This window comes from Xenopus laevis, chromosome 8S (genome assembly GCF_017654675.1).
Source record: "Xenopus laevis strain J_2021 chromosome 8S, Xenopus_laevis_v10.1, whole genome shotgun sequence".
NCBI classification, from domain to species: Eukaryota; Metazoa; Chordata; class Amphibia; order Anura; family Pipidae; genus Xenopus; species Xenopus laevis.
The window spans coordinates 25902191-25916052 of NC_054386.1; the positions used below are offsets into that span (position 1 = coordinate 25902191).

The window sequence follows — 13862 nt, forward strand, 5'->3', positions numbered from 1 at the left end:
GACCAGGAAATTCTATATTTGGAGCAAAGTATAAATGTTTAGTTTTTTCCCCACCTTTTATTTTATTAACTGTTTGTCATATTCTAATTATGTTCTTTTTGTTACATCTTTTGTACAAATGCACTGTTATACCTTTTACTGTATAATATGAAATATATAATAAGAGTCTCCCTGGATCCTGACCTGCTATAAATCTGAGTTGTGCAGAGTTTAAAGGCAACATCTTCCGTCTGTCTCTGATCCTCTTCTGTTAGAGCGGCAACCGGATATTGCAGGTGTATGTGCAGTAGAAACTGATTTAGGACATAGATTCAACTGAGATTGCCCTTCCAAGTCCTGTGCCACCGCTCTAACGAGGGTCAGAAACAGGCAGAAGATGGCCCCTTAGTACTCCACTTAGTTCAGCTGACAGGGAGACGTCTAAAAAGAAGTGATTCAGTGGGGATGGAGCGTGGAGAAGGGACAATGGAGCAGGCAGTGGAGGGGGCTACTTTATAGCACTTCACCTGGTCTGAGGTGGCAAAGGCAACTCTGGCGAAAGAGGTACTGTTCAGTAAAATCCGCATTTAATGAATTTGTGGAGTAATGTCCGTTCGAGTGAAAAGTCGCCTGGCGATAGAGCGCAAATGACTGCTAGCGACGGTATGTTTCGCTAGCGAATTGGCGTCTGTTGGTCATGTCCCTGCGGGTGGCAACGCTGGCAAAAAGTTGCTAGCATTAGCCACTTCACCCTTTAGTAAATCTACCCCTACGTGTTTTCAATACTTTGAATGACTGGAGGATATGATTGATTTCACAAAGTTTCAAGAAGTCATTTAAATCATAGTTGTAAAACATGCTGTCCTTTTATGCAGGTCTAAAATGCTGGCTCTTTGTAAAATAAAGCATTTCAACTAGTCTATGTACAGCTAGTTAAAAAGAGTATTCAAAACTATATAATAAAGTTGTAAATATAGAAAATGAATAAAATGTTATTTCCACATTCTAATTTCAATATTTAAATTTTTTTATAAAAAGTGAACATATTTTGAATGTTTGCACTGCGTTTCATACTTACCGAGGGACATCATTTTTCTGGAGGGCCAATAATGGAAGTCAACGTTGACCACTCTCTGTTTTTAAACCACAGCCACTTTAAACCACACCCATGTTATCATAAGAAATGTTAAGACCATGTCGACCTTAATGGTGATAGCACACCCAAAAAAACAAATAGCTGATGCTCACTGCAGGGATATCATTTATTACTCGTATGTGAAAATTTTAAGTCATATTAAAACATACCTTTAAATCCATATACCGACTCCGCCCCTGTGGAAAGCTTAGCACCTCCCCCAGCACGATTACAGATCTTAGGGGCCATGAACAACAATTTCCAAATGCTAACAAACCCCCAGAACAAACTATCAGGCTCACATCCCACAGGTAGTGTATGGCAGGCAGTATGTCTTCTAAACAACAATTTTCACTGCTACAATACTATAAAATTAGTATTATACAAAAAAAATAATGAGTACTGGAACATGCAATTTTTTAAACCAGACTTGTAACAGTTTATTGCACACAGCATCATTCTAACTACATTTTGCAAACAAAGCTAACCATTGACTGTCTGACTGGTTGCTGGATCATCGGCTCCTGACAGAGTTGGCAGCTTATTGGCCAGTGTATGAAGCCAGAACAACAGCTTCCCTGACTGATATTGTGTGAATTAGATACTTATCCCAAAAGGCTATAAATCCTGTTGGGTGAGGACTGCATCAGGTTGTGGATGCTGTCACTTTCCTACAGGCTGCATGAGGTCTATGTTGTCCAATATTTGGCTGGAGTGGACCAAACCATGCAAACTACTAGTTTGGCTACTTCACCAAAATACCAGATATTCCAACTTAACCTAGCTCTGCAGTGTACTTGGCTTGGAAAAGGAATGTAATTTAAGTATGCTGCATTAGATGTACTGTGGCAGAAAATGTAGTAAGATAAACATCTGTGGATTGCTCTGTGGAACATTGAATGGATTGGTACATGGTAGGGTGTGTATACTGAATTCAAGAATCTTTAAAGGGGTTGTTTTTTTTCTTCTTTTAGTATGATGTAGAGCAGTGATGCCCAACCGTTAGCTCGCGAACAACATGTTGCTCACCAACCCCTTGGATGTTGCTCCCAGTAGTTTTAAAACAGGTGCTTGTTTTTGAATTCCTGGCTTGGAAGCAAGTTTTGGTTGCATAAAAACCAGGTGTACTGTCAACTAGAGCCTCCTGTAGTCTGCCAGTCCACACAGGGGTCACCAAATAGCCAATTACAGCCCTTATTGGGCACCCCAAGAAGTTTTTGCATGCCTGTGTTGCTCCCAAATGTGGCTCACAGGTAAAAAAGGTTGGGAACCCCTGATGTAGAGAAATGTTCTCAGACATTTGCTATCAGTTTTAATTTTTTTTTTACTTGTGTTTTTTTTTACTTATTTAGCTTTTTATTTAGCAGTTATCCAGTTTGCAGTTTAAGAAATATGGTTGCTAGGCTCCCAATTATCTAGCAACCATGCACTGATTTGAATAAGAAAATGGAATATGAATAGGAGACGTCTGAATAGAAAGATGAGTGATGAAAAGCACAAATAACAATAAATCTGCAGCCTTAGAGAATTTTTTTTTTATAGATGGGGTCAGTGACCCCATCTTGAAATCTGGAAAGAGGAAAAAGAAGGCAAATAATTAAAAAACTATGTATAAAAAAAAAAAAAAAAAAAGAGAGTAATGAAGGCCTATTGAAAAGTCGCTTTGAATTGGCCATTCTATAACATTATAGAAGTGAACTGAAAGTTGAACCACCCCGTTAAATTAGGAGTCATGAAGGGAAGTAATGATTTCTAAAACCTATGCACCAGCAGGATCAACCAAACTAAGAATGTCATAAAAACAAAAAAGTCTTTGAAGTTGATCCATGGAATCTGTTTCTGGCTGGTTCTGAAAACTTGTTGCAAAGGTCTTTATCCCAGAGTTCCAAGTAGCAGAGCCTAACTGCTTTCTCTAGAAAAGTGTCCACATTATAATGAAGGTTTGAATGCCGAACAAACAAGTCTTAAAAACGAGGAGCTCCATAGTCATCTGGCATTCGTTCAATATTATATCTGTGGGTTAAAAAGATATGAGTCAAATTATTTGATATAGTATTAAAAAGAACACTTACTTTTGGTAGCAGATGAACAGAACTAATTCTATAAATAGGAATAATTTCAGATGAACACTTTATGCTCTGAAGTTTTCACCACAAAAGAAAAAAGGAAACCACAGTGAGACCCTCTATACAATAAAACAATTAACAAAATGACTCTACTCTAGGTAGCAAGACTCTCACATCCAATATATTAGACAGAATTAAAGGGCTTTTATTAAGGAATCCTTTTTTAGTACACAGCACAAAACACAAAAAAATGTAAACAATAACAACAAACATCATAATCCTTAAGGTTTATAATCTCCACCAAAAATAGTTTTTTCCCCCCCAACGGTGAGTTTTGTAAAAGTTTGCTATTTAAAGGAGAACTAAACCCAAAAACAATGGATGCGTTGTGCTGGTACAGAACCCAAATCATAAATGTGTAGCATTTATACCCTTTGTCTTTGTTAAACTTTAGTTCTCCTTTAAGGTAGTATCAGTCTGAATGATTGATTGAACTTCTTGTTTTGATTCCAAAAATCAATGTAGCAGTGGCCAGCTGATTTACAGAGCAGGAAGAGAACTTACTTCTGCAACACTGCTTTAAGAGTCAGATCAGGAGAAAGGGTTCCGTAAATATTCATTTCATTTGCTATTGTGGTTAATTGCACCTCCCACCTAAAACTGAATACTGTGTAGTTATTTAATTTTTTATTTAGATAATTATGGAGTGCTTGAAAATCCAGAGTATATGCATCAGTTTATGCATCATGAACTATGGGAGTAAAGAAAAAGGGGTCCCCAAAGACAAATCACCAATATCCCCTTCCCACCTATACTGCATGAGTAACAAGATATTCTAAAACATAACTTTTAGTAGTATCTTAATACCTCTCATTGTTTCATGGAAGGTTATGTTAAAAAATAATCATGTATTGCAACTATAGGAAATGCATTTATGTCAATAAGGAAAAAGTAACAAGTGCAGCTTAAGCTTGTGTGTAGTCTTGGAAAATGTCCAGATATAGCTACCCATGAGATAACACACGTATATAATCTGTAATATTTGTGGGCAATGTGGACAAATGCACTGGATTGCAAAGAAAGGGGCAGAGAGGATATCACAATTGTACCCAAGTGTGTGTACAACCCATTCTGCGAGGAAGATTCCAAGTGGACAGACATAATCTATCAGTTTGATAGCAGATAGACAATCTTCTTTAACCCAAACTGCATCCACATATACGGTATACAAATCCAAAGTTTGCATTAGGGCACTGGCACACAGTGAGATTTGTCACCTGAGGTAAATCTGAACTACTGTGGGTGACAAATCTCAAAATACCTTCCCATTTCTTAAGCCTTGGATCGCTGCAAGTAAATAAAAAGTAAATAATAATTAATTGTAGCAATTCCATTTAATCACCTTCCTTTTTATTTCCTTCAATTAAGCCTGATTGCTGTGAGTAATGTGTTTTACTTGCGACAATGCAATATTTAAGAAAGAGGAAGGCATTCTGAGGAGATTTGTTTTGTCCATATTAATGTAGATTTATCACAAGTGACAAATCTCATTGTGGGCCAGTGCAGTCAGACAGGAAGAGAAGACAAGAGGGATCATTTATGACCCCAAGTGCAGTCGCACTCCCGCACCTGCATATGATTTGCACAGAATGTGCACACAGCCGCATTAGAAAGAAAATCAATTATCTAAGTGTAATTTAGTCTTTTTTCTGGTCTTAGCTGTATTTTTACAAAATCACATTCCAATCCTTGTCCTCCACTATCTTTAGAAAATTCTTCACTCTGCCTGTTTCAATTATCTAACCTGTGGTTTGAGATGTACATGATGGGAACACCAGGGATTTTCCGAATTCTTCTTTTCAGGTCTCTGTCCACTGTAGCCACAATATAACATTTGTGCTGAGGTAAAAAAAGAAAGAGGTAGTAACTTAAAACACATTATTTTGCTTTATCACAATCTAATTTAGGAAAGCAAAAAGCCCACATCTGTTTCCTCTAGATTTGAACACTTAAAAGACATGTAAACCCTACATTCATATAACATGTATAGGTTGGCCAAACCATCCCCACCCAAATGGCACAATTATCCTGCATATATCATCAACACCATTACATTTTCCTAAAACAAAAAGCAGCTTTCACCCAGTGGCTATTTTCCCTCACATAATCAATGACATTTACATCTGCAGACAAGTTCATGCAGTGACGAATGCAGGCTTGCACTGGCACAACTTACTTTGATAAAATAATCCTTCTTGGATTGAGAACTGTAATGGTTACACTGAGCTCTAGAGAGGAGTTTAGGATAAAAAAAATAGGAGCAGCCAGCTGGAGCAGCATTTCTATGGGGACCAGCAATACCATCTATTCATGAAATCTGAGCTCAGAAGAACAGAGCATGCTCAGTAGCCAACAGCCAAAGTAAATTCCTAAGGGAGGGGGCTGAGTGGGTTACAGGAGGAGAGGGATTGATTAAATGGGAGGTTCACCTTCAGAACATAGTCTATATCTGAATAGCCCCAGTCAGAAGAAACATTTTTGTAATTTATCTTTATAATTTCAAATTGATAGTTTTGAAGCTACAGACCATATAAACTGTGGATTGCTGCTACTAAAAGTCTCTCTCCTCTGCTGTCTATCTGCTAGGGATCAGCGACACGGTTTTCCAGTATGCCGACACTGATCTCCCCTCTCCTGTTTTATTTGCATTTCACTAATCCTATTGGCTAAATCTTGCAAGCCAATCATATCAAAGACATGCAAATGAAACAGGAGGAGGAAGCATGAGCAGAGCCAATTCAGTCTGATTTTTTTGTTTTGGGTAAGGGCACACCTGGCGATTCGGGGAGATTTAGTCACCTGGCGACTAATCACCTTGTCTTTGCGGCGACTAATCTCCCCGAACGCTTTCCCTCTGTCTTGTGCCAGCTATAATGAAAAGTCGCCTGCGGCATGGCACACACGACGCTTTGTATTTTGAAGTTTCCTCGTGAGGTAACTTCAGAATATGAATCGCCACATGTGCCATGCCGCAAGCGACTTTTCATTATAGCCGGCACAAGACAGAGGGAAGGTGTTCGGGGAGATTAGTCGCTGCAAAGAGGAGGCGATTAGTCGCCAGGCAACTAAATATCCCTGAATCGACAGGTGTGCCCTTGCCCTAAAACGAGCACAGATGAGAGAACTTTAGCAGGGTTGATCCATGGCTTATCGTGTCTGTAGCTTCAAAGCGGGACATTTAAAATAAAGATGATTTGCAAAAATGTTTTTTCCCCACAGGGGCTATTCAAATGTAGAATATGGTCTAAGGTGAACATCCCCTTTAAGGGTATGCTGCAGCCTATTAACCGTAATGAACAAGCAAAGTGCCAGATATTTAAAGATTTCAAAGAGGATGTTGACTAATTACTTTTTTTGGAGGGGGATTCACGCATTCTTTAATTCTCCTTGTCATGCACTACTTAGGTCATAATAACAAAGGTTAAGAGAAGAGTCTTTTTAAAATTATTACTCACACATGCTCTACCATGACCATCAGCCATTCCATTAGATTCCATCCTTTCAAAATGCAGCTTATTCAACCCTAACACATTGCATTCAGTTACTTCCTTCACAAACCCCCTTCCAAAATTAAATCCTAATGTACCTGAGTAACTCTTTGTACAAGGCAGTCATCTGCATAGGTTCCAGGGTGAGAGCAAGGCAGCCGTTCAAATGATGGGTCCTTTGCAATCCTGAAATAAAAAAAAAAGGGGAAAAGTGATGCACTTTGGCCATACTTTGCCGAAAATAGCTTGAGCATATTTCCCATAATCCTGAACATCCAAGACTTGCCTTCAAGCATAGAGATAAAAAAAGTTTAGCTTCATCTATAAAGAACAGCAACGGTACATGTAGGCTTCTAGTTCAACAAAGCACCTTGGCAACTGCACAAAATTTTTCTTGCATAAAAGTGTTTACTTCCCTTTGTATTGCAGATCTGTCTCACTGGAAAGTTTCTGATCTTTAAACAACACATTATACAACATTTGAAAAAGTGCCCTTTTAATTACTTACAGGAACAGTTACACCAAAAATTTAAAGTGTTTTAAAGTAATGAAAATAGAATGTAGTGTTGCACTGCATTTGTAAAACGGGTGTTTGCGCTTCAGAAACACTAATATAGTTTGTATAAACAAGCTGCTGTGTAGCCATGGGGACAGCCATTCAAGCTGGAAAAAGGAGAAAAGGCACAGGATACACAGCGGATAACAGATAAGCTCTGTAGTATACAATGGGATTCTTCAGAACGTATCAGTTATCTACTGTGTATCCTTTGCTTGAATGGCTGCCCCCATGGCTACACGACAGCTGGTTTATATAAACTATAGTTGTCTTTCTAAAGCAAACACACCAGTTTTACAAGTGCAGGGTAACAGCACATTTTAGTCATTCCTTTGAAACACTTTGATTTTTTTGTGTTACTGTTCCTTTAAAGGGGTTGTTGACCTTTGTTGAGCACTACACATAAAAATACAAATAAATAATGTTCCCCCAAGCTTGATATATAATGTAGTTTTCAGTGTCTGTCTCTCTCTCTCTCTATATCTATCTATCTATCTATCTATAATTTCTTGGAGCATTCTGGACATTTTGGAGAGGGTGAAGTGTATCTATCTTAGATGTGCAAGTCACATAGGAGCGTGGTGACATCATAAGCATGTGCCTTCCCTTTCTATAGTTACAATTTGTTGGCCCCTCACTCCCTCCCTTCACCAGTATATCTGACATGAAGCAATTATAACATTACACAGTAATGTTATAATGAGAACATCATACCAAAAGTCAAATATGTAAGGGATAGTGTGAAGGTGCTGGAATGTTTTTCCGCTCCCGGACCAGGAGTAGGGCTCCTGAATTTTACCACAGAATTTTTAAGTATGTCCAGTCATCTGCCAATGAGAGCTGGGTGATCCAGCAAGACCATTTTGTACTGGCCTATTCAAAGTCCTGTCTGTGTGCACGTATCTAAGTCTGTTTGCTCACCTCAAAGCCACTCTGTATTTTTGACCCAGTTTTTCCAATTCAGCCATCACACAGTCTGTGATACAGGGGACACCTTCAAGAAGACCAAATTAAACAAACAAACAAACAAAAAAAACACAGCCTGTGAAATGCAACTTAGAGAAAAACAAGACATGTTTTACAAAGACAAGAAAGGAAATATATCTGTATTACTTACATTTGGCATAAAGGCAGTCCATCATAGATTGCACTAGGTCCAGCTTTGCTTTGATGGAAAAGTTGATGAAATTGGTATCCACAAGGATGTAATAGGGTGGCCCCAAGTTGGTATTATATTGGAAGAAAAGACATGATGGGAGCTGAGGGCTAGAAGAAAATGAAAAAGCAGTCACACCCCATCAAAATTTGTTTAGATTCTGGTCATACTGTTTGCAGTGACACATAACTTTATAACCTTCCTCCATTTCTCCCTTTCACCCAGAAGAAAAAGCAAAATTGCTGCTGTTAATCCCAAGTAAAACTCACACTTCTCTTTCTTTGATGGCGGTCGAATCTTCCTTTTTTGGCTGAATTTTTGCTCTGTCTTTCTCTTTACTAAAAACAGAAAAAAAAGATTGACTTTGTAGAAATTATAAAATGGTAAAAATTATACCCTTTTTGGCAACTTGCCTTCTCTTACACCAAAATAAAATTGGCCATGGGAAATCATACCATACTAAAAAAAGAAACTGTTAGAATCAGTGCGTGTTCAAAAAGCCATAAGCCCCCACCATAAATTCATCTAATTATGAGACCTGTTATCCAGGATGCTCAGGACCAGGTGTTTTCTGCATAATGGATCTTTAAGTTTACTTAAAAATACCATTAATAAACAAACCCAATACATTGTTTTGCTTCTAATAAGGATTATTTATATCTTAGTTAGGCTAAAGTACAAGATACTGCATTATTACAGCAGAGAAAATGGAAATACTTTTTAAAAGTGTTGATTAAAACGGAGTCTAAAGAAGATGGCCCTCCCGTAATTAGGAGCTTTCTGGATAACAGGTTTCTGAATAATGGATTCCATACCTGTAGTTGAATGCAAAATTATGGGCACCCCTTGTCAAATCAATTTTGTGAAAAGTAGTAAACAACTACTACAGATTTCACTGCATTTAAACAAGTTTGCAAATGTTATTGTTCAGTTGCATTTTATTTAAAAAAGGTTAATCATACAAACAAAGACATTAAGCATTACTAATGCAATTGCAGAGCTTAATAAAATCGGACATCCCAAACTTTGGGCTGTTTGTTTTCACGTTTAATTTGAGAAGGGCTTTTAATAAATGGCTTTTTCTGGTTTACATGTCCCTTTAATTTTTTTAATAGACAGAAAACAGCTTCAATTAATTACATATACTTTTCTTACATGCGCTGATCTTTAAGGCTAATTCGCTTCTTCATTACAGCATATTTCTTGGTTTTTTTCTGCTTTCCCTAGAAGTAAAAATAGTTATCTATTTTATGTACACATAAGTAGCTAAATCACAGTAAAAATCTACCTAACATGTTAGTGCACACAAAGTACAATTTCTCTCAGTATGCTATTAATGTTTGACAAAATCAAACACTGTGCTCCTTTCAAGTGAAATGTGCCAATAGATCAACAGTTAACCCAGCAAATGTTTATTTCAGCTGCAAATCAGACGGATAGACTCATTTGCAGGTGTAAACAAACTTGGCACATTGGCTAGGGTGGGCAGGACAGAGCTTGAGAGGTGTGAGGTGCTTGAGCTAGTAATAAAGAATTAAACCATGGACTGGGATGGGGGGGGGGGGAGTACAATCCTAAAATAGCAACTATTCAACTCAAAGTAAACAGAGTAGACAGAGCTGGACAGGTGACTGGGGTGGGCAGTTAAGCTGGCTGGAAAAGTGGCAAAGACTGCAAGAGATAGGCAAAGGTAAGAGGGAGAAAAACATTTATCTAGAAATATCAAGCTATAAAATACCTAGAAAAACAGAGATTATACTATGCCAACAGTATGAGCAAAATGTGTTTAATGTTGCTAAATTTTATATGCGGAGTGCTGGAGAGCTACAGGTTGAACACCATGGATATATGAAATGACCCCCTCATCCAGATGCATTGCATTATGTATTCTCATTTAAGTACACATTACCTTTGTTTTAACTCAAACGCATAAATGTTTAAATATATATATAAAACTCCATTATAAATATGGATATGTCTTTTTCTTCAAGAGACCCTTTGTGAAACAAATAGCATTACAATTGAGCCACTACAGTCCAACCTTTTCTATGTAGTGGGCCAATTATCTAGTACATCACATGTACACAGACCAGACATAATTTAAGGAGTCCTTGAGAGTAAAAATAAATGTTTAGAAAATACATATATGGTATGTGTGCCTTCATTTAGCGTTTTGCTCCTGAGTGGATATCCGCAGGATAACCAAGTGCAATGGAGAATCAGGGGAGAATGAGAGGGAGTGAAATGTATCTAGGGTATACAATCAGTTATCTGCAGTTCTGGGGCAGGACTTCTAGTAGGTTAATTGTTCATTACACTACAGATTTGAAGGATAGAGGACCATCTGAGAAGTTTGGAGGCGCATAAACTGTGAGCAACATCTGACCCACAATCCTCCAGTTGGACTGCCTGGTTCTGCACTATTCTGATTAGTTCTCTTAAATTTCTCTCTGGTCCTCTCACTTGCTTTGTAGTATGTGTGGGCAAAAGCAGTGGGTTCTTTAAGTGAGATCCAAGCAGATCTCCACTTCCAATTGTAGAGAGTGGGACTAAGGAGTAGTAGTACATTGCATGTCAAGCTACAGTTCCTGTGTTTGCATACATTCTACCTTCTAAAACTAAACTCCATTGGTGTACAGAACTGTGTATTAATACAAGCCAACTTAAAAAAAACTTGGTAAATCAGTGTCTGTATTGTATCAAATATTGTGTGTAAGTTGAAAGATTGTTCTGGCTCACTTCTTGTCAATTGACAGTTTCTCTCATGTGCAAGTAGGAGGGACTGGCTCAAAAATGTTCAGCCTAGGTTAGCTGAATGCAACTTCTTTCAGTTCTCCAGTATTATTGGGGTGTTTGTGCCTATTGCTTTTCACTCTGTATAATATACTAGGGATGCCAGTGTCCATTTGTTACTAGACCCATCCCGGTGTGTGCTGAAGTAGAAGAGCTTAAAAAGTACAACACGCAGCATATGATTGTATTAAAGGAGACATATAGGATAAACGAAAAAACTATATTTTGTAGGCAATTATGTATACTATATGGTGTTGGTTTTACATTGTGCTAAAAATTATTATCTTTAAAAATGGCCCCTTTATTTGAGCTCCCTATATATCAGTGATCCCCAACCAGTGGCTCGAGAGCAACGTGTTGCTCATCAACCCCTTGAATGTTGCTCCCAGTGGCCTAAAAGCAGGCGCTTATTTTTGAATTCCAGGCTTGGAGGCAAGTTTTGGTTGTATAAAAAAAAACAGGTTTACTGCCAAATAGAGCCTGCTGTAGGCTGCCAGTCCACATAGGGGCTAACAAATGGACAATCACAATACTTATTTGACAACCCAGGAACATTTTGTCATGCTTTTGTTGCCCCCCTAACTCTTTTTACAATCGAAAGTGGCTCACGGGTTAAAAAAAAAGGTTGGGGATCACTGCTATAGATGTTCACTGGTCTCTGTCTGTGTTTCAGATGAGGGGTGGGCACGTCCTAAATGTCCCTGCCAGAAGCACAGTAGGAGGGGAACAGCCAATCACAGCCCTGCTTCACAGGCTTCAACTCCCTGTCAGGTCCTGCCAGCTGCTGATTGGTTCCTGTCCTACAGTGCCGTGAGCCAAATGTCACTGGCTCCCCTGCACAGCCTGGTAATTCAGGGAGCAGGAACAGATGGGCGGGACTAGTAGGGATTTTTGCAGAAATTCTCAATTAATTAACCAGAAACACAACTTTTTAAAGCACATTCCTTCTATATCTAAATTAGTTTAATGCACTGGTACATTCTTGTTTTTTACACAGTATGTCTCCTTTAATTCCCATGTCACATTGGTTGAACTGAAAGGGTTTACAAACTGCCACTGGTACCAAAGTATGGGGACCAAATAGACACATTTCTCTTAAGTTTATTTTGGTGGTGTCTATTTTGAGTATCTGTGGTTCTTAACTGTATGTTGAGACGGGGATAATGATTAGCTAACGGGTTGTGCAAGGTAACCACATTCTATAAAATGACTGAGAAGAGACGTTGTTGTTTCAGAGTCTGAGAGAAAGTGTCCCATGAAACCAAATCAGTTTGGAGGAACCAACAACGAATATTCTGCTGTTTCATTTATATCCCACACGTGTGAAACAAACCAGTCTCTCCAAAAAACTTCCTCTCCAGGAAACGTCTCCTTCCTGCTAATTCTGTAGCCTTTTCAAATTATACTTCAAATGTCTAGATTTCTTACCATGCTGCTGCCGAAGTTTAGCTTCCGTCTTATTCCGGTCGCACACTGCTGACGTCACCTGATATGCAGGAAATCAGTCCCCATAAACAGCCAGGAAACACAATTAGCAATTATTTGCTGGAACCGGCACTTTGTTCACGTGACCAAAAACAAGACACACCTTCACTGTAGCAGGAAAATGTGGTAAGAAAAAGGTTTAAAGGGCGACTGAAGGAATACTGTGGAAGATTTGGAGAAGGTTACATAGATTTCACGACAGGAGTGGGGTGGTTGTCACCATTATCGACAGGGTGCAGGTTTATGTATGGGCTTGGAGTCAAAAACATTGCAGGGCGTGCAGATTACACATTATGTAGTTTAAAAGGTGAAAAGATTGAGGGTATCTCCTGTCATATATTAGTATCACTTTAATTTAGTTTACTTGAGTTAAATTCAAGTTTGGTCAAAGTGTAGTGAAAGGGCATGAGTCAGGTCCAAATGAAAGTTTATCATGACCTAATCTTGAGAAAGTCAGATTTCAGCTTCTGAAGATCATATCGTTAACCGATTAACAGGTACAGTGGATAGAGAGAGGCTTTAAATTACAACAAATGTTAAATCACTTGAGATGCTAACAAATTAGCTCCCCAAATGATTAACCTTGCTTTGTTAGCATTTTTTTTACTAGCGATGCAGCCCATCCACTATTTTGGGATTAAGCGGAATCCTTTGTGAAAAAAATAGCGGAATTCGAACCCTAAATTGCACATGCAAATAAATTAGGACTGGGAAGGGGTTGCATTCACTTTTTAAATTCATTGTTTGTGTGATGAAGTGTCACATGATTGTAAAGGGGAACATAACTTAAGCTTTTTGAAAAGTAAACATAATTTCAAGCAACTTTGCAATATACATCAATTAAAAATATGCAGACTTTTCATGATTTTTAATGGTTTCTGACAGTTCCCTAAGCCTAGCCCCCTGCTCTTCTGCAGATCTCTCTGACTACTTTGCTGAGCTGGCTGACTACTGTTACTTTGTATCAGCAGCCAGCTGTCCTTACAGGACCGGTAACATAAAAAAAGTTGAGTGGAGACATGCTGCCTCCCCCCCGCCGCCCGGCTGCTAGGGCACCGGATGAAGCGGCTGCGGCAGCTCAGACATCCTGCCAGTTCTGACTGGCACTGGGTTCAGATTTCACGGAGAACCCTGGTGCTGCTGT

The 13862-nt window shown here is 38.6% G+C and overlaps 1 protein-coding gene across 1 annotated transcript; it reads right to left on the reverse strand.

Moving 5' to 3' along the window:
* Window positions 1-2717: 2717 nt before the first annotated feature.
* On the reverse strand, window positions 2718-12802 carry fcf1.S (FCF1, rRNA-processing protein S homeolog). The gene is made up of 8 exons (XM_018232457.2): window positions 12662-12802; window positions 9596-9663; window positions 8710-8778; window positions 8402-8550; window positions 8206-8278; window positions 6827-6914; window positions 4985-5079; window positions 2718-3127 (listed from the first exon to the last, which is right to left on the reverse strand). Exons 1-8 carry the CDS (start codon window positions 12662-12664, stop codon window positions 3079-3081), a joined length of 594 nt encoding a protein of 197 aa, XP_018087946.1. The 5' UTR covers window positions 12665-12802; the 3' UTR covers window positions 2718-3078.
* Window positions 12803-13862: the final 1060 nt, after the last annotated feature.

What these genes read in the sequence shown, in the direction of transcription:
- fcf1.S (XM_018232457.2), bottom strand. An exon ending in AAATACAGAGTGGCTTTGAG is followed by an intron (nt 6,915 to 8,205) that starts GTGAGCAAACAG and finishes TTTTTATTTCAG; the next exon opens with GATTGCAAAGGACCCATCAT. An exon ending in ATGTACATCTCAAACCACAG is followed by an intron (nt 3,128 to 4,984) that starts GTTAGATAATTG and finishes TTTAACCCACAG; the next exon opens with ATATAATATTGAACGAATGC.